Raw genomic sequence first — 21,541 nt, 5'->3', positions numbered from 1 at the left:
TTTTAGAAAGGCCTTAAAGAACTTGAATCCATGGTCATAAAATAAATTAACGTCAAATAGTGTAAATCATTATCCCACAATCAAATAAGACGTTATCATTAGACATGGTTTAACGGAGGCAGAGGTATACCAATACCTCGGCCTCGTCCCAATGAGAAAGAATAAAGAAAAAAAAAATAACCATTGTCTATGGTGTAAACATTGGTTCTAAAAATCAATACCGATCATTAACTTGAGGCTGAGCCATTTTGGTGAGATACCGTGATCTCCCTATTCAATGAAATCTCAAATATGGGGTCCTCTTTTATTTCGCATATGCTTGTAATAATTGCAATATGCGGAGGATTCTTTACAACTAGTTTCGGAGAATACTTTGACCGTATGCCTCCTAAAGCGCCGACCGTCGGAATATCGGTGCTAGTGCGGAATAAAGCTCATACGCTCCCGTATTTTCTTTCCTCACTATTGAAGCAGACATATCCCAAGAAGCGCATTTATATTAGGTGAGTATCTGTAATTATTTTTGTTTTAACCTTGATTCGTACTCTATTGGTACCTTATCGTAGGTACAGAAGCGGTGATAGCCTAGTGGTTAGGACTTCAGCTTCAGCAGCAATTAAAATATAACTTGCTCAACGGTGTAGGAAATCATCGTTAGGAAACCTGCTCGCCTGAGAGTTCTCCATAATGTTCTTAAAGGCATGTGGAGTCCATCGATCTACACTGGGCCTGCGCGTCAACGCCCTAAACTATTCTCATTGCGGTAGGAGTCCCGTACCCTGTAGAGGGCTTGTCATGGGTTGATGTAATTGACTCACTGACTATCTACAGATGTAATAGTATGTAGAAGACCCATCCTGTTTAGAGTGCGGTGAGGCTGAAACCAGTTTCCACTTTAGTGCCCCATGTTCCTACGTGGTAAGATGGGAACTACTAGGTAAAGATTGAATAAGTGAAGAACAGCAAACCTCTCTATAGGGGATATTGTGAGGTTCACCAAAGAGACTGGAAGGTTTCAGGGGGGAATGCTGCCGGGACACCAGTAAACCTGTATCTCAAACATGGGGAATAGGGTGGTCTTCCTCTGTTCCTGAGCCTGTCTCCCTTATTTGGCCTGAACCGTCCCTTGTATGTGTGATCCATGGTGTGGCTCCTTGCGGGATCGGCCAGCCAAGCTCATTTGAGAAGCTTAGCAGGCCGGCCAGGTTACCAAGTGCTCCATGAATTTACTATGTGTTGTTTTGCCACTCCATTGCATTGGAGCATTATGTGCAGTATTTGTCTGTCACCATGCATGGTCTGCACAGAGGATTGTCAATTATACCTAAAATAGAAAGGAGTTTGTTTAATGGGCAGTGCCCTGTTATTGTACCTACACTTGTCCTTAGTTTAGCCCAGTTTAGCCCAGTTTAGTTGCAGTATTTTGGCTGTTAGTTGTGGGTTGAGGTCTAGTAGGGCTTCCTTTTCTTATGTGCCATCTTTCTATAGTGTTTGTTATAGGATCTTTATGTGTCATATGCTTGTGTCCGTCAACAGCCTGTAGGCCCTAAGTCAAAGTGGACCTCCTGACAACTGCTAAATACAACCATTTCAGAATGTGTGGTTTTAGCCGCTAGGTTCTCACTACCATGTGTTTGCATTGGCTGAGGATGATCATTGATTTTTGTATTTTTGTATCTTTGAGTGTTTCCAGTTTCGTTTGGAGATTATCTAGGGGATAGAACCACTCACTGTGGGCAACCTTTTGCTTGGTTTTTCCTTTAAAGTCTAGTTGGATGGCTCTTAGTGCGTCCAGTACTTTCTATCTTGCAAGAACTAAATCTATGCTCCTTAATGTTATTTTGTTGAAAGCTCCTTTAATGCAATGAGAGTTGATAGAACTAAATCTATGCTCCTTAATGTTATTTTGTTGAAAGCTCCTTTAATGCAATGAGAGTTGATAGTTTGTTTTCCAGGTTGTGTTCTATTTTGCTTTCAACTAAGTGCAGAGCCATTTCTGTGGATTTACCTGTCCTGTAGGCATGTCCATTCATTGGTGTATGGGTAGGTGTTTTAGAGTTCTATCAAGGAGATATTTTTCTCAGAGTCTTTCTAAGGTTTTAGTAGAACGATGGGTCTAAATATTTGGGGTTGGGTGTAATCACTTTAACCTGGTTTAGGTAAAATACTACTTTTAGCTCCATCCATGTTAGCATTATGTATGTACGTAGGTTATATGCTAAAAACACCAGATTCCTATTTAAATAGCCATTATAAAATAAAAAAATACATTAAAATATATAAAACTATTAAAACTAACTAAAATCAAAGGACAAGCAAAAAAAATCTGGTATTAAGAAAGGAAGTAAATAAATTAAACACCCTTTCAGTATTCTCTTACAGTTAGTTGAAGTAGACAAAACTATCAAAGTGACATCCAAACCCTCAATGATCTGGCAGCTGATGTGTTGTTGTGACTGATATAATTAGAACGTTAGAAACAAAAATAAAGTTGGAGTGCAATACACTAGACTAGACAAAATAAGCAATTCATGTAAAGGAAATTGAATACAATTTTACAATAAATTGACTGGTTGATATCTTAACAATGTCTCTCAAAAAGTTCAAAGTTTGTATTATGCTAAAGATTATAGAAAAGTCCTTATAATTATAGTATAAAGTATAACGTAAACAATAAAAAAGCTTGGGTGTGGACATTGTGCTAACCAGGTTGCTTCTTAAATATTTTCAAATGACAATGTGAGATGATGTTAACAAAAAGAACACCCGTCTTAGAGACATCCCCAAGATTTTCCTTTTCATGAATTGCTTATTTTGTATGTATAGTCTAGTGTATTGCGCTGCAAGTTTATTTTTACTCCTAACGTTCAAATTATTTCAGTCATTTTCTCTTAAATTTATATATATATATTTGTGAACATAGGGTTCTTGTATGTAGGTCAAAAAGGGGGAGTTTTATATTTACCATTAAATCACAAATATGTCAGTAATGTGTTTAAAGTAACTACAAACTTACCTACCAAACTTATAAGTTATTTATCAATCATGTTGTTACATTTAGAGTGTTGAAAAATTGTGAACAGATACTGTTTATAGGGCTAAGTAGATAATAGTGCATTGACACTTACATCAATATTATTTCTGGCCTAAATTAAACTCAGAAAATTATATGATTGATTGGATTAAATGTTTTCAATGTTATGTCTTTGTTAAATTAATGGGTACTATTTAGAATATGTTAAGTTAATAGGACTTTATTTTATGCTGTATATTGAAAAAAAAAATTCAAAATTTATTTATTTCAAGTTGGCCCAGTTTATAAGCATAAGCATCTTTGAAACGTAATATAAGTCAGGAACTATTTTATTTGTCTATGTCTCGACTTAAAGTTCACCAACAAAAACTTTCGTTCTTTCAATTACGTCATGTTTCACAACAATAGCTCAGTGAGGGTTTCAAACTCGCACTGGTCTAAGCCCACCATAGTTCAACTTAGTCCGCTAAGTTAGGCTGTGTAAATAGAATTAACAAGAGTTGTTTTACTCATATTTTTCTATAGATATACAAGAGATGATAACTAGACATAACTCTCTTGTGACACACATCCTATACCTACAGGTGTGTGGTTATGTTGTGTGTGCAGTTTAACATTCAAACTAAATATAAATAACAACAGTTGGGAATTCCCCCACAGGCACTTACATAATTTTTTTCATTATTATCTGATGGGGTGATGACTAAATTGATAAATTAAAATTCTAGCTATTTGAGTTCCAAAGAGTCCAAACGTGCCCTGACCTTACTTACTTTAATACATTTTAAATAAACCTACCCGGGTATTCTTTGTTATCTATTTTGCTTTTTGGTCTGGTTTTAAGCATGTTACAGATCACAGGTTGGTTTATGAGTGGGGGAATAGGGAGTGCATCTGTGTTTGCACACACTACAAAAACACCATGGCCTCTCTGCACGGCTGGCATGGGCAGGAGACAATTATCTCCTCGGGGAAAGGATATAAATGTATCTTCTCCCACAGCTTTATCAACTCTGAGAGCACTGGCGCACAAGTGGAAAAAATAATTAATATTATTTGTGTAATAATAAACGTTCCCGTGCGTTAATTATATCCCTTTTCAGGGGATGTAACCAGGGGATATAACCAGGGGATATAATTTTTGCCTTACCTGCTAGCCCTGCAGGAGAGACAAACAGACTTCAGCGACAGTAGAATAATAAAGTTTGTCTTTTTTAATCAACATCTAATGTTAGGAAGGTTAAGAATTTCTCTCTTTGATTGTATAATTTTTAATTTCCTACAGTATTAACTGCATATTACAGGTTCTACTGTGACCATACTTCAGATAATAGTTTGGACATAATAAAACATTGGGTAGGGGAATATGGTTCTCTATATCATGCTACATACATAGTAGCTGATGTAACTGGCCCGGCCAAGTACAGGGATGAATCTACTACAGTGATTTGGACTCTGGCAAGATTTGAGCATGTCATTGAATTAAGGGAGGACGCCCTTGAGTTTGCAAGGAGTAAATGGGCAGACTATGTATTTGTAAGTATACCTATATAAACAAAGCTTTTAAATGTTTTGATTTATTAGCCGATTGACGCAGTGGACACCCTGCTCCCCGAGTCCAAGGCTGTGGGCTTGATTCCCACAACTGGAAAATGTTTGTGTGATGACCATGAATGTTTCTTGGTATCTGTTTATCTGTATGTTATAAATATTTATGTTTATTAGTCATCTTAGTACCCATAACACAAGCTACGCCTACTTTGGGTCTAGATTTCGATGTGGGCAGTGTCGTAGTATATATATTTTTAATAAATAAGATTTACGCAGATTATTTTGCTAAAACATTACTTATTCTTAGCTTCTTTTGGTTAGCATGGTTATGACACAGATATTATAGATTGTGAAATAAAAAAAAATGTTAAATCAGAAAATTCGGATATTGATATTATTAGTGTAAGTGTACATACAAAATTGTCATTTGCTACAAAAGACTTTCACAAGAACAAAAAATATGCTACTCAAAATGTGTTTCTGTTAAAAAATTTCTGTTACTACTAATAGGCGGATTATTTTTAATTTTTGAAATAATTTTTTTTTTTTTGTTGATTGTAAATGTCGTTAAATATCTTAATGCTGAAGGAAAACATCGTGAAAAAACCTGCACTCCTGAGAGTTATCCATAACGTTATCAAAGGTGTTAAAATCTACCAATCTGTACTTGACCAGCGTGGTGGTCATCAATGGTCATTTTGCCCCCGTTCTTCGTCCGCGTTTATGACGACTATTTACAAATTCCACAGGAAACATTTTTTTATACATAAATATACTACGACAATACACACACATCGTTATTATACAGCCCCAAAGTAAGCGTAGCTTGTGTCATACGTACTAATATGACTGATGAATAATTTTAAGAATAATATACATAAATACTTACAAAATACAGATAAACATCCTGCTTCAATATTAGTTGTGTACACGGTGTCCGTATGTTCTTAATAGTGCATACTGCTGCTTCATTTTGCCGGATAGGTTCAAGCGTGTCATTGCAGATGCTGGACGCGGACGTGTTCCTGACGGAGAGTGACACGCTGCGGTTGCTGACAGAACAGCGCCGAGCGATCGTCGCCCCCATGCTGCATTCCGAAGGGACATACTCCAACTTCTGGTCAGACGTTACAACTATGTGATCTGCATGTATGTGGACGCTTTTATTCGCGCTGACTGTGTATCACTGAAACAGTGGTAAGGAAACTAATGCCCTTTTTCACTAACGATGCGCAACGCAATGCCTAAGTACGTAACATTTGTTTTTTCATCATCTGGATCAGTAGGTAAGTAAGTAACGCCTGATCTAAGGAGATTCCTAGGCATGCATTTACCTTTCACAGAACTATTTTCACTAGGCAACTCTTATAACCTAACTTGACTATGAATCTTGCCACAAGTTTTCGTATTTTGATATTGCAACACGAATGATATGCCTCACGAATCGTGAGGTGTTGCTACTGTGTTAACAGAGAGGCCGCTATGCCATTTTGGTGTGGATCCCCAGTTATACAGGTATTTCTGGGAATTGAACCGTTGATACTTGCGCTAACTATACAGCCCGGTGTACTATCCAATTTTCTGAATAATGTTTTTCTCGGGTCAAATAATAATTCCTGTGCTCACGTTCGCAGCGACAAGGTGACATATTTGTGTCTTGGTATTAAGATTTCTATGCATCTGCCTATAGCCCTCCCACTGGAGGTCTACCATCGCAGCGTTGTCCGGGGAGAATCCAGCACTTATTGCTGAATCCGAATTAACTTAAGCTCTAATTTATGTGGTAGGCAATGCTTTTGTTGCATGTGTGAAATGATCAAGCACGTCATAAATAACGATTAATTCACATTAATTTCAAATTTTTATTTTGCATAGTAACAAAGCCTTCGCATTTCCATTTTGTTGTCATACAGTGTCGTGTAAGATAGCAGTGATCGTATACAGGGTGATTTTTGAAAAAGTGAGTTTTTTCAAAGAGAAAATCTATTTCATTAGTTGTTGTCCAACTACTCTGTCCTAGCTGTGGAATTCGGGGCCGTCGGTAGGGGTCGTTATTATTTGAGTTGGACAATGGCCCCATAACTAGACACATGGTCAGACATATTTAATGCGACTTAATGCAAGAAGGCAGTTCAACTATTCTGTGGCATAGACAGTAGTTAGACCACAACCGGGTAACGAATCATCTGCCAAAACTCACCCTGTACCTGTAACTAACATGAATGTTTGTCATTATTAAAACAAACCTTCCTATAGTTTCCGTTTAATCGTAGTAGAGCTTTTTGTAACAGAACTCATCCGTCTGAAGGGCGTGGCTGCCGGTGTAGTTACAGCCACGCCTCACGTTGGTGGGCACAGGGCGACACGTTGCAGAGAGTGTTCCCTGCACGCCCTGCGAAGTGTTGCTCTGTTTCCCCACTTACCATCAGGTGTCCAATCTGCTTGCGTCAATTAATCTATATATATAAAAGAGAAAGTGTGTGGGTATGTTCCGTATAGGCTCCGAAACGGCTGGACCGATTTCAATGCAACTTTCAGGGAATCTCCGGATTGACCTGGCGAGTAATCCTGTAAAGTTTGGTGACGATCGGAGCACTCCTATTTTTGAACTGTCAAATACAGCTTTTATATACTATGATGATATTCTATTCTTGGGTGTACATGGGTGTAGATAATGATCTTCACCCGCTCGAGAAGAGAATAGAAGAGAATGAATACGGAGAGAAAAAAATGGTTTAATATATTATGAGACTAAAATTAAGCATTTAATGATGTAAGTTTATTGTTTAAATAAAATAAAGCAAAATCTAGCCCTGCGAAGCGGGCTGGGTACGCTAGTACTTTATACAAACATAAAAACGAGAGCGTACTTTTGTACACGTGTTAGAAGTTATACTTCTTTGTCGTAACGAGATAAAAATGTTTTCAAACATTTCATCTTACGCCTTATTCTACGTTGGTAGAGAAAACGACACTAACGACAGAAAAAGAAATCTTTAATACATTAAAAGTTATTATAACGCATTGTCTAGTTATCTCATTATTGGACCACCGAGTTTAACCGAACATTGAAATTTGAGATTTTGGTACAATTGAATCAATTAAATCACCGGAATGAGCCCGCAGACTTTGACAATAGAAAGTGTACACTGTCAAACCTTTTATGGAAAAAATAAAATGCTAACTTTAGGGTGTCTGTTTTTGTGACAAACAGTGTGCTGGCGGACGATGTATTCCCCTTTCACTCCGTGTCGTGACTACTTTCATCTGCTTCATTGTTCTGGCATTCGTTACATCGTTTTATTTCACTCCTATGATTTTTTCCTAAAACCGCTAAAGAAGTATAACTTGAAAAAAGAATCTTGAAAAATTGCAGGTGCGCGGTACAAGACGAGTTCTTCTACAAACGTTGCGACGCTTACTATTCTATGTTGGAGCGGGCGCCCGAATACGTGGGCTGCCACAGCGTCCCCTTGGTGCACTCTGCGGTGCTCATCTCGCTCAGGAACAAGGCGTCCGACCAGCTGTCGTACCACCCCCCTAACGAGGAAGAGTACTACGGGCCCTACGACGACACTGTGCTGTTCGCGTACACCGCCACTTACATAGGTAACTTATCCGTTAGGGTGTGTTGATTTGGAATGAGTAAAGTTGATTATGAATCGAGTAATGTCACGTTGCATTTTACAGTCGAGGCGGTATTAGGCAAGTGAGCTAAAAGCTAAAGCGGTAAGAAAGCCGAGTGTGTGACAAGTGATATACCATACGTGTTTCATACTACGATTTTCATCGCACTTGCGAGGACAAGAACAGGTTAAATTTCTAAATACGTTTACTGACCATTTTTCCAAGAACCTCGATTGCGAGCTAGCAAATCTTGTAAAAAGCCTAAAGAGTATTAGCCGAATGGCTGCCCAGCTACGGACCTGCTTTCTGCGTACGACCTTATGTTGGACCGCATCGCGTATAACAATTGGAAAATAGGAACGTCGTATAACTGCCTCATTTCCGCCGGAACCGCGCCTAAAATGAGAAACTGCGTCATCAGTCAGCATGTGCGGTCACGAGGCCCTGGCTTTGATACTCCGGTCGGACCATGAAGTTTTGGTAGTGGGTATTTCAGTCGAGACACCTTTAGTATTAAGACAGAGTTGGAAAATTCCCCCGGCTGTTAACATTACTTCAGTGATAAAATTCAAAGCGTATGTCCATATGTGCTACAATGGGTGCCTCAAAGCGCGAATTTGGTTTACATATATCCAGTTGAGATAATTCTAGGAGACGTAAAGTGCTATATAATAACTGTATAATTATTAGAAATTATTAGATAGAAAAGTACAGTGTTTCTAAGATATGTAAACTCCAATCGCGTGCTTTTATAGAGAATGCATAATTTTTAGCGAACTGCATTCAAAACCTCCGAGTGGAAGGAATCGTACCTTAATAAAAGTGTATTTCCCAGGTATGCTGCTACACATATGCAACCATCGCGTGTACGGCTACGTGCCTAAACCTGCGGATACCTCCAGTAAATTGAACAGCGATCTCCTGGAACGAGAACACCTCCTGAACGTGAAACTTCAAGCCATCGCTCGCGGCACCCCTCTACCCATAATACCAGAGCTACAAAAATATGTGACCTACCCTCCGAAAGATACCCTGAACTGCAGTAAAATCTTCATGATCAATCTGGAAAGAAGGGTTGAGAGGAAACAAATGATGGAGACAAGTTTCCGTGAGTTGGGCTTGGATGTAGAAGTGTTGAAAGCCGTAGACGCCACGTGAGTGCACAACACATGTCAATTATTATTTATTTGGTTCACCAACAGATTATACACTGAAACAAGCTTAGGAACTACATAATTGAGAAACAGAAAGAGAATTCCGAATCTTTGGGACAGAACTCAAAAATTAAATTTCAAATCTGTGTGTGTTGAGAGTGATTTATTATTTATTTATCTGCTCCCATGCTGGTTTTAACAGTGCACTTTATCAGTACATTACATTACAGTTTTTATAATATGAATCCTGTTCATGCAACTAGTCCGCAGTAGAATATGTGATATCCTAAATACAGTTATAACTAGTTAGGAGTCCGATAAACACCCACACTATGGCCTATGAGGGCTTTGTACCTTCTTGTAATGAGGCCCGCTTCAGCGGATGCACTTCGACCCTCCAGGATCTTTTGTGCTCACTGCTGAGTAATAAAACACGCGTCGGATGCTAACTGACATTTATTATGGAACTACCTTGCATACCTCCCTTTAAAGTATAACAATAAGTGCAATAACAAAAGTGTTCTTATATTATAGGTACTCTAATTATTACTTAGGTTATTATAACGTTTGTATGCTCTCAAAGCGCGCGCCGAAGCACCCGGTACTGGAGGGTTTCCCAAAGGAAGCGGAAAAGGGACCGATTCCACAGAAACTGATGCCTCCTGCGCATCCTCATGATCGGAATGCTCTTTTGCTTCCTTTACCTGAGATGGCTGACAAACACTGGGTGTTTCGGTGTCGCTTTCGACATTGGCACCGCTAGTACTATTTTCCCCATCCGGTTGGCTAGCACGAGACAAGGAATACCTATTATTATTATTCTTAAGCGGAGCAAGCTGGTCTTGGGAGACCAAATCGCGCAAACCGCTAGTGTGACAATTAAATCTTAAAGAGTTAATTGTCACACTAGCGGTTGTTTTTAACATCTCAACCACCTCTATCCACTTAGAGTGTGCATCGACTATAATGAGGTACCGCTTACCACCGCAATCCGCGAAGTCCGCGTGTAAACGTTGCCACGGATGCTGAGGAAACTCCCAGGGATGCAAGGGGGCGCGAGCTGGTGCATCCCGCACGTGCCGGCAAGCAGGGCACGAGCGGCATAGCTCTTCGATGTCATTGTCTATATTATATATACATCATTTCGCGAAATATTTTTCATTTTATTCATCCCAAGGTGTCCCTCGTGTAGTTCTCTCAGGACTGTTTTCCTTAATCCCGATGGGATGATCACCCTGTACTTATACATCAGGCATCCCAAATCCACGCAAATTTCGCTTTTACGAATAAAATATGCCTTCTCTTCATTACTAACGACAGACGCCGGCCAACCGAACATTACATATTTTATTATTTTACATAATACGGAATCTTTCTGAGATTCATTAGCAATCTGTTTAAAGTTAACCGGTATCATTTCCTCAAGTAAGTTAGTATAAGTTACTTGTTGGGCAAGGTGTGTGCGCGATTGCTCGTGCAAAATCGGTAGACGCGATAATGCGTCTGCGGGCCCATTGTTTTTCGATCGTACAAACTCGATCGAAAAATCGTAACCCGCCAGTCGCACGGCCCATCGCTGTAACCTACTTGCCGCTGTTTGGGGAATACCATTATTATTACCGAATATAAACGTTAACGGTTTATGGTCCGTTTTTAATACGAAATGTCTACCAAATAAAAACTGATGATGTTTTGTTATACCAAAATATATTGCTAAAGCTTCTTTATCTAATTGACTGTATTTCTTCTCAGCCTCGTTAAGTGTGCGGGACGCACAGCTGACAGGCCGTTCCTGTCCGTCTTCGTAGCGATGGGCTAGCACGGCCCCGATTCCATAAGAACTGCTGTCTACTGATAGCACGAGCGGCCGCCCTTCCTCGTAGTGGGCCAATAAACGCTTGCCTAGCAAAGCCCTTAAATGCAAATCCCAATTCCATTGATTTTTCTTTTTAACGCGCATGCAGCGGATACAAAATTGTACTTAGATTTGGGATAAGTCTACCGTAATAATTAATTAGACCCAAAAAACTTTTAAGTTGCGTCACATCTTTGGGCGTTGGGATTGCGTGAATCGCCTTCAGCTTCTCAGAATCGGGGTGTAAGCCCTCCTTATCTATTACAAAGCCCAGATAGTTTACATTTTTCTGTAAAAATTTACATTTGTTTAATTTAACTGTTAGGCCGGCCTGCCGTAATCGCTCCAATACAGCTCGCAGATTGTTCAGATGTGCCTGTCTATTCTGACCCGTCACACATATGTCATCGAGAAAAACTACCGTACCTGGTACCCCCCGTAAGGTCTCTTCCATTAACTTTTGGAATTTTTCAGGTACGCACGATAATCCGTACGGCGTCCGGCGGTATATAAACGTTCCGATATGTGTCGTGATGGCGGTATACTTTTGAGAACTTTCTTCTAGAAGGACCTGCTCGTAGGCGTGGCGAAGGTCAATTTTACTATATTCCTCGCCATTGCTTAAATTGGTAAATAACTCGTCAATACGAGGCAATGGGTAGTAATCTCTTTTTAGTTTAGGATTAATCGTTATTTTGTAATCCCCACAAATTCGGATATCTCCATTACTTTTGACTACCGGCACGATCGGTGTACCAAAATCGGAATGATCGACGCGGTAAATCGTACCGTCGGACTCGAGCCGTGCGAGTTCCCTTTCGACGCGTTCGCGAAGCGCCAGCGGTACAGCGCGCGTACATACACTCCGGTACTATCTGTGAGCTGTAATTGTAGCTTTCGGTTACAAGTTCCCCGCTTCTCACTAAATACCTCTGGAAATTCCTTGGACGAGCGGGTCACAAATTGATCCTCCTCTATTATTTCGTTAATATTTATTTGCGTTATCTTTAAAGCGCGGAGCCAGTCCCTACCGAGCAAAGGCCTATTACCGCCTTGAATGATATACAACCGCAAATCTTTACTAATAACCGACTTAAGTTGTACCCGTACTAATATATATCCGAGGGAATCGATACGTGACCCCGAGTAACTGCGCAAAATTAAATTATCTTTCACAATCTCTTTATGTTTAAATAGTTTCTCGTAACATTCTTCGTTAATGGCCGATATTCGGCTACCCGTGTCGATTTCGACTTCTAAAAAACTATCTTCTACCTTTACTTTTAAATAATATGGCTTGTTACATTGAGTAATAATGTCAATATTAAAAAAGTCCTCATCCGAACTCTCACTGATAAAACTTTGACACTTCACCTCACTTTTGCACATGACCTTGATGTGCCCGCGTTGGTGGCACTCGTCGCAGGTATAGTTAGCGAACCGGCACCGCCCGCGATGCCTGCGGCCGCAGCGCCCGCCTGCCCGCCGCTCGCTGGCATCTCGCCGCCGCTTACCCCCGCGTGCCTCTCGGCCGCCTCTAATGCCCGAGCTAGCTCCACTGCCTTTTTGTAGTCCAAACTTTTTTCGGCAAATATTCGAGATCGCATGACGTCACTCGCTAAACCCGAGACAAATTGATCTCGGAGGTCCTCTTCTAATCTTGTACCGAAATTACACGTGACGGCTAAATGCTTCAGGTGCTGCAAATATTCAGTCAAGCTTTCGTCTGGTCGCTGCCGTCTTTGTCGAAAAACATGTCTCTCGGCTATCTCGGAACGTTGCGGCTCCAGATGGTTTGTGACCAGCTCGGTAAGGGTATCGAAAGACTTATTCTCTGGGTGGTCCGGCGCACACAGGTCACACATCAACGCATATGTCGCTTCACCTACTACAGTAATTAACATCGGCACCTGAAGTTCATCTCTAATCTCATTTAGGACAATAAATTGCTTGACACGTCGTACGTAAGCCGGCCATTGTTTCGAGGTTAAATCGAAAGGTTCGATTTTGCCGATCGGCATGTTGTATCCCGTAAATTTAATATTTTTTTCGAATCACAACACTAAATTTACTGATTAAACACAAAAAAACGGACGTAGTTTAGCTGATTAAAATCGATATTTGTTTTCACTCGTCGCCAGTGCTGAGTAATAAAACACGCGTCGGATGCTAACTGACATTTATTATGGAACTACCTTGCACTCACTACTTTGTACCTTAATCTATTCAAATATTTGTGGGTCATAGTAAACCTTGTTTTTTATACGTATAAATAAAACAAAATAAAAATAAAATAGAAAATGCTTTAAATTCTCTATAAAATATTCTAAAACAGTTAGCTTATTGCAAACATTTTTTAATATTTTTTTTCCAATGTCAAAATATTTCTTTAGTATTTCTTTAGGCACATAGATGGCACTTTTGATGCGTTGATTATACACAAAATGTGTACATAGAAGTGAGTAGCGATGGCGATAACTACATTCGTAAACTTAAAACTAAAGCTACGAGAGTTCTACACGCGCCCTGGTCTAAGAAGAAGCCCACAACAAACTTAGTCGGTTCTTTTTGTTAACAACAAATATTGTCATTTGAAAATATTTAAGAAGCAACATACATATAAAAGGTTCGTACATACCTACTTTACACTTAACACGGTCAGAAAACACCCAATGTCCTACTAACCATAATATTATCCAAACGGGTACTGAATTTTTACATAATGTTGTATTGAATTATTTTTTTTCGATCCCTTCCGCGCAAAGGGCTTGCACAACTGACAGTCACATTCTCACTGCTCGATGCGTTGTATCTGTACTTTTTTCAAAAAAAGAACACCGCGTACCGTAAATTTAAACGTATGTTATTTAAATCCCCGCTTTTTCTTAGCTATTTTCATTTTTTTTTACAATACGAGCGAGCGATTCAAGTCTTGACAGCTCACCGCCAGATATTATAAACTCTGCAAAAGAAGATTCCACGTGACGAATTTGAGTTTGACTTTCATAGAAAATAAAAGTGGCAAATATATATAAATATTCCGCCGAGTGGATTACTACCTCAATAAATAATTCTTTCATTAATACTTAGTTTATCTGTATATTATATTCAGTAATGGTCGATATGAGGTTATTAGGACTGACTGTTTTAATGTTAGCAGTAAGCTGTCTCTGTCTCTTTCATAGAGGATTCATATTATGGCTTCAGATAAAGTCTTGTATGCAACTGCTCATAATTAGGTATTAAAAACTCATGACTATTAATTCACATTCGTGTTTTATATCCCTTATTAAACAAGAGTTGCATAAATAACTATACCTTAACTACTTACTAAAATGATACTAAGTGGAGTAATAAAAATAATATGAAACCATTTTTCTTGAAAACCTTGTCCCAACAAGATTATCGTTATCCAACTAAAGAACTTAATAAAAAAACATAAAACAAAAACATAACAAACTTCCAAAAAAACATAAAACATGCATACTAGTTAGAAAAATACTTACCGAAGTCATACATACACACATTACTTTTAAAACTAAATCATATCTAGAACAACAAGGCTAGAACTAAGTATAGCAGTAAAACTATCCAGGCAGAGGGTGCTCTGCTTTACAATAGTCTACCCAAAGAGATTGTTTGAGAGAAATCATATAAAAATAAGCTAAAAATGCATCGTTTAAATTTTTTATATAAACGCGCAACGTTTTATTTTATGTGCTGTTATTAGATTAAGCTGCCAGTTTTCTATCACACTAACTAGATAAAATTTTACCACTTCTTTATGTTAATTTTAATTTCTCACTAAGTGAATTTATCTGGTGTCTTTAAACGTATTTTCCCACTATATTTTTACGGGCTGCTGTAATGTTACAGGGAACTGACCCAACCAGAACTTCTGAATCTGGAGGTGAAGCTGATGCCGAACTACGAAGACCCCTATCATAAACGGTAAACATGTTTTTCAACGTTGAATGTGGATCTTCGAGTTGATTCGACCCTTTCCGAAATTTTACTTAGCTCAACTTAAGTGGAACTGAGTGAAATTTCGAAAAGGGTCGAATTACCAATTACGGGCTTACCGCAAGGCAGTCAGAGTGAGTGGAAGCTCATTAAATTCTCCTACAACTAGGCTGAGGATTTTCCTATACGAAATCAATTCTATCTTTAAACCTACTCTCCGGAATAACATATACCGAGAATTCGAATTATTTGACAGTCGGTTGGCGAAGTGGAACTGGAAAATGTTTGTGTGATGAACATGGATGCTTTTCCAGTGTCTGGGCGTTTATCTGAATATTATAAGTATTTATGTGTATTATATTCATAAAAATATTCATCAGCTATCTTAGTTAAGTTGAACTAAGTGAAATTTCGAGAACGTTGTAAAGAACTCATGCATGCAGGTTTCCTTGCGACGCATTCGTTCACCGTTAGAGCGAGTGATATTTTAATTGCTTCAATTGAAAACGCACGTAACTAACTTAACTTAACTTTTCTATGTTTTTTCCTTTTACGCCATTGGTTTCCTGGAAGAAATCGCTATGTAGCGATAAGGCCACCAAATTGTACTCTCTTGCAATGTATTTATATCTCTGTAACTACTTTTTTTCTTTGGTGTACAATAAAAGTGTGTTCATTCATTCATTCATAACTGCGAAACTCAAAAATTGAGTTACAAAATAAGAACTTTTATACTGTTAGTTATTTTTTACAACAAAATGCCATTTGTTTCATTTGATCTATAACTTTTGACAATTATGATTTAAATGTTACTATTCCATTATTGTTTCCTACATTGCGTGATGCTTAGATTTTGCACCAAGGTATGGCATATACTTATTTAAAAAAAATATGCAAAATCTGGAAACATGTATTTTGCAAATAAAGAAATTCTATTCTAAACCGGAACCACTAGGCTATCAAATGTTTTAATACAACCCTTTTAAAAGTCAGCCTGATGTAAAATTAATCACGCCCGGTTAGACAAAAATGAATTATAAATATATACAACACACACATCGCCATCTAGCCCCAAAGTAAGCGTAGCTTGTGTTATGGGTACTAAGATAACTGATGAATATTTTTATGAATATAATACACATAAATACTTATAATATTCAGATAAACACCCAGACACTGGAAAAGCATCCATGTTCATCACACAAACATTTTCCAGTTCCACTTCGCCAACCGACTGTCAAATAATTCGAATTCTCGGTATATGTTATTCCGGAGAGTAGGTTTAAAGATTGAATTGATTTCGTATAGGAAAATCCTCAGCCTAGTTTTAGGAGAATTTAATGAGCTCTACCAAAATATAAACCATAGTGTAAACATAGCACGCCGCAATGTTACGAATGGGCGTTTCTTGATTGTGTTATGAAGATACGCCAAATACTATTCTAAGAGAGCCCTCCTTTGTTTGGCAGACCTATGAAAGCGGGCGAGATTGGTTGCTTCCTGAGCCACTACGCGGTCTGGAAAATGGTAAATAATATTCCAAGTAGAAGATTTTCTTGTAAATTTGTTTAGTACTTTCAGATTTAAAGGACATTACCTGCAAATAATAATGATCATCTATTCAGCCTAAAAACAATGTATACAATAATTACATGAATGCCCTAACCTCTGCGGAACTAAAACCTGTGTTACAGAGGTTTCAAAGGGTGCTTGTGTATTTTAAACCTATGTTTCGTAAAATCTATATATAATAACAATTTAAAAGGTAAAAATAAAAATTAAACTAGTAAAGAATAAATTGTATAAGTCTGTATGGGGTATTGTGCGTGTGCGTGTGCGTGTGCGTGTGCGTGTGCGTGTGCGTGTGCGTGCGTGCGTGTGTGGGTGTGCGTGATGAAACGACAAACATGAAAGAATGTACATAATATTTAGTATATCTTCTAAGTGCTCTCCAACTTCAGGAAAATGTAGAGGATCTCGGTTTTGTACGGTAAGGTTTAAAAAATTAAACGTTATTTACTAAGTATTTGTTATAGCGATAAATATTTGTTATAGCGAAAAAAAATTATAGTCTGTTCAATTTAATAGTGTCGGTACACCGGCAGGAGAATTTGGCATTATTTATTACAGTTATGCTTAATTTTTTTGTAAATTTATCTTAAATTTATGTCAGTGTTGTGTGAGTTTGATATTTTTTGGGTATAGTAAATACTTCCGAACAATATAAAACTGTTTTTTTTTAAATTACTCATCGTGCTTATTGACTTCCGTTCTCCAGATAATATTGTTCGGTCACAATTTGACGATGGTTCTGGAAGACGACGTGCGCTTCGCGCCATTCTTCCGACTGCGGCTCAACGGCATTCTCAAGGAGCTTAGCGGACACGACTTTGACCTGCTGTGAGTACGGCAGTAATTCTTCCTGCTTACCGTTTGCGGTACAGAACACATCTGTGGGGTTGATTATAACCTTGCTAACAGTGGCATGCACTTCATACAAGCACCAAAGCACTGCGTACCCTAAAAATTTTCTATGTCTCATAAATACCGTCCCACTTATATGCTACCACAGCTTGCATTATGTGTATCTCCTTCGTCCATAGTAATTATAGAAAATAAGACTCGACATACATAGGTAGGTTTATTTACCATAAATCTCTGCGTAATCACACTTAGGTACAAATACGTGGTGGATGCGAGCGGAATACCTTGACCTTGGACCTCGGTTGGCAACGTCGATCTTACCCCATGTCTCCTGTCACTTTCCCGTTATAAATGACTTTCTGTCATCAATACTCTTTTAGTGTATGTGCCAGTGTCAATGATTCTAACGTATGTTGCCAACCCAATACGCCCAAGTCTTGATGTTCCGTTTCTAATGCGAAAAATATGTTTCCATTATTGCGAGATCATTCGAAAAACCACATTCGTTAACTTAAAAAAAATAAAGCTAGTAGTTTTCCAAACACACCCTGGTTCAGAAGAGAGGCCTCAACTCTCATGGGGGGGAGAGGGTTTTACGGGCCGACCCACCGTGCTACAACCAAATAAACTTTCATAATATTATTTCATATAACAGATACCTCGGAAGGAAGATCCTGATGGACAGTGGCGAGCGGCCTGTCACGGCTCACACCACGAAGCCGCTGTACTCCTACTGGACTATCGGGTATATCCTCACACTGAGAGGAGCTCAGAAACTTGTAGACGGAAAACCACTCCAGAACATGCTGCCAGTGGACGAATACCTGCCCATTATGTTCGACCAGCATCCCAAGTGAGTGCGCTAATCCATTCTATGTATCTGATGTTGATGATGCTGGAGAAAATTCGTAATACATATTGTATTCTTTTATCATTTCATATTTACTTCCTGTCATAAACTGTACTTTTGTGCCTATAACTTGTACAAAGTAATTTCGACGTTTCACATCTGCCAGGCGTCTCGTGTCACTCACATTTTTTTTTTTAATTTTGCAGCGAGACATGGAAAGCCCACTTCCCCCGGCGCGACCTGCGGGCGCTCTCGGCGTCGCCGCTGCTGGTGCACCCCACGCACTACTCGGGCATGCCGGGCTACCTGTCCGACACCGAGGACTCGCCCGTCGTGCTCGCGATGCCCGAAGGGTCGCGGACGGAGCTCTGACCCGCGCGAACTCGTCGGGCTGTTGCGTACCACGACTTCATGATGCGCAATAAGGACAACAGCACGACGCCGATAAACTTTGACATAAGTTATTAGTAAACGAGCGGTTCCGAACGGACGCGGCTGATCGTCCGCGTTTATTACATATTTATATCAAAGCTTTGGTTTTCCTACTAGCAAAGGCAGGAGTCAGAAATTATATCTTCTATCTTCTCCACTTCCTAAAGCATGCGAACATGGAATAAGGGGAGTTTACCCCCGTTTGCTATTACACATATGCTATTTGGATATTATTTCCACTGGTGCGCCAGTGCTCTGGAAATTGAATAAGCTGTGGGAGAAGATACATTTACATTTACATCCTTTCCCCGGGGAGATAATTGTCTCCTGTCCATGCTAAAAGGACAATAAACAAAGAAACCTTTTTACCTTTCCTAGCGATTTGGATACTCACATGTCTTTGCGCTCTTGTCCTTGAAGTCATACACGGTGAGGTTTTACTTTTTATCCAATGAAAACAGTTTACAAGGAATTTGCAAGGAAAATAGTAATAAACGCGAACGAAGCAGTCAGGCGAAAGCTTGTTTATTAATAATTTACTACTACGACAGCCATATATAAATCAATGTACCCACGAAGAATAGGCTCATTTCCCTCTTTAATATTCGGGGGATGACTTCTTCGTTGTAGATTCGTCGAAAGTAAGATGTTGCCACGGCGAGCGTCAGTGACTTACTGGTGCATTTGTCACTTGCAGCCCAGTGGACAGCAAATTGCTCTGCATTTATTTTAATATATATAAAATTGAATGGCCAAATAACTCTGGCCGCGAGATGCGTCTTCATATGTTTAATGCATTTATATCCTGAAGATTTCGATGAACTTATTTTTGTAAAGGAATTTTGATGATTAAATAGTTTTATTTTTAGTTTAACCTGTAGGTTATTTAAGTTTATTGCCATTTCTAAGTGCGCCATGCCCTTTTTTAATTGACTGACCAAATATTTTTAATTTTTATATCTATATACAAAATTGCCATCTGTTGCCTATAAGGAACACGTTGTGAGAACGACGGTGGGTCCACTATGGACTGTCAAATATTTATTGACGCATTTATTAATACTTAAATATTAATTAATATAGATTCACAGTGTCATAAATTAAATAAAAACTCCTGTATGTACTTATGCAAGTAGAAGTTAAACTTCTTTCGCGTTAATACACAGTGTTTTAAAGTTCACAAATGAAAAAAGAAAAAAAAAAAAACGTAGAATTAGTTTTTTGTCGGACATTAAGTCGGCGGTGGTGACCGGATATTCTTGTCTGTAGCTATTTCTGTAAGTCCATTATTACTCACTAGTCTTATTATGTAAACAATTTTTTCATTACCTTTTTAATATCAGTAAAACGAAAAAAAGTGTGTTAAATTTTAACTCACTTTTAAATTATAAAACATACTTTACCCTAAAAAGTAATGAAGAGGTTGTTTCTAAAATCAATCAATGTTTAGCGTATAAGAGTCCCATGCTGGACTCAGGGCCGCTCCCGACGCGAGTGTGCCCATAATCGTTTGACAAGTAAAATATAGTAAATAGTATTTAGAATCTAAAGGCATGTTATAATTCGATACTACTTAATTAAGTTATTTTAAATGCTATACCAAATATTTGTTTTTTATTTTGCCATATTTTGTGCCATTATTACAATTTTAATAAATGTTAATATATGAATAATTTATCTAGTTTTTATTTTTCATCCCTCTGTTCTGATAGCGCAGTGGGTAGGCCGGGGCCGAGTTCGAATCCCATCACGCACCTCTAACTTTGAGGAAAGAAAGAAAGAAGAAAAAGAGGAAACCTGCATGCCTGAGAGCTGTACCTAATGTTCTCAAAGGTGTGTGGAGTCCACCAATCCGCACTGGGCCAGCGTGGTGGAGTACGGCCTTAACCCCTTCTCATTGTGGTAGGGCACCCGTGCCCTGTAGTGGGTTGATAATGACATGATGATGATGATGACCAGACAATGGATGGACGTTGAACAGTTTGTTTTTTTATTTTTCCTATTCCACTACAAGTTAGCCCGTAACTGCAATCTCACCTGGTGGTGAGCGATGATGCATTCTAAGATGGTAGAAGACTCATCTGTCAAAGTTCTTCTTCTTCTTCTTTGAGTTAATGGCTTTTTCATCTGTCAAAGTTATGATAATTTGAACAGCGTGTAGGGTGTAGGGTCTGTTCTGTCCCAGAAAGGAGACTTGTAAGGAAGAGGAAAAAAAAAAGTAGAATAATTTGTAAAGTCACGTAAAATTACTTAAAATAAGTTGTTGGAATTGTATATCTTTAAACAAAGTAAACTATGTAATTAAACAAAGACAGAAAATGGAGGGAGAAAAAAAAAATAATATATATAGATATATATATATATATATATATAAAGAGTAAAAAAAAAATTATAATAGAAAAAAAAAAAGTAAACGTATTTAATTAATAAAATATAAAAATATGTATGTAAGGTCTTAATATTTAAGATATTGTAGTAGGTACCCGGTTGTAGACTCTGCACAATGTAGAAGTTGCATAAAAAAAAAAAACCAGAATGCTATCACGTAGCATATTTGAGTACCGACCTAGAACAGTCTTCGATCCTAATGTCGAAGGAAAAAAGGAAGGAACACAAATAAAAAAAGGAGACTTGTTCCCAGCGGTGCGACA

At 38.5% G+C, this 21,541-nt stretch overlaps 1 protein-coding gene across 1 annotated transcript; it reads left to right on the top strand.

Moving 5' to 3' along the window:
- The first annotated feature begins 210 nt into the window (after nt 1-210).
- Nucleotides 211-20,508, top strand: LOC120636698 (glycosyltransferase 25 family member). Its single transcript, XM_039908284.1, has 10 exons — nt 211-503; nt 4,339-4,570; nt 5,590-5,705; nt 7,962-8,194; nt 9,048-9,366; nt 15,098-15,172; nt 16,654-16,711; nt 17,463-17,584; nt 18,264-18,461; nt 18,665-20,508. Exons 1-10 carry the CDS (start codon nt 292-294, stop codon nt 18,828-18,830), a joined length of 1,731 nt encoding a protein of 576 aa, XP_039764218.1. The 5' UTR covers nt 211-291; the 3' UTR covers nt 18,831-20,508.
- The last annotated feature ends 1,033 nt before the right edge of the window (nt 20,509-21,541 follow it).

Source organism: Pararge aegeria, chromosome Z (genome assembly GCF_905163445.1).
Source record: "Pararge aegeria chromosome Z, ilParAegt1.1, whole genome shotgun sequence".
In the NCBI taxonomy this organism is placed as follows: Eukaryota; Metazoa; Arthropoda; class Insecta; order Lepidoptera; family Nymphalidae; genus Pararge; species Pararge aegeria.
Note: the sequence above shows the minus strand (reverse complement) of the source record. Positions and strands in the feature narration are given on the sequence as shown.

Bases quoted from the DNA above. Each gene is read 5' to 3' on its own strand.
- LOC120636698 (XM_039908284.1), top strand. From the start codon at position 292: ATGGGGTCCTCTTTTATTTCGCATATGCTTGTAATAATTGCAATATGC. The intron at 4,571-5,589 runs GTAAGTATACCT...GTGTCATTGCAG, and splicing joins AATGGGCAGACTATGTATTT to ATGCTGGACGCGGACGTGTT. The intron at 9,367-15,097 runs GTGAGTGCACAA...GTAATGTTACAG, and splicing joins TTGAAAGCCGTAGACGCCAC to GGAACTGACCCAACCAGAAC.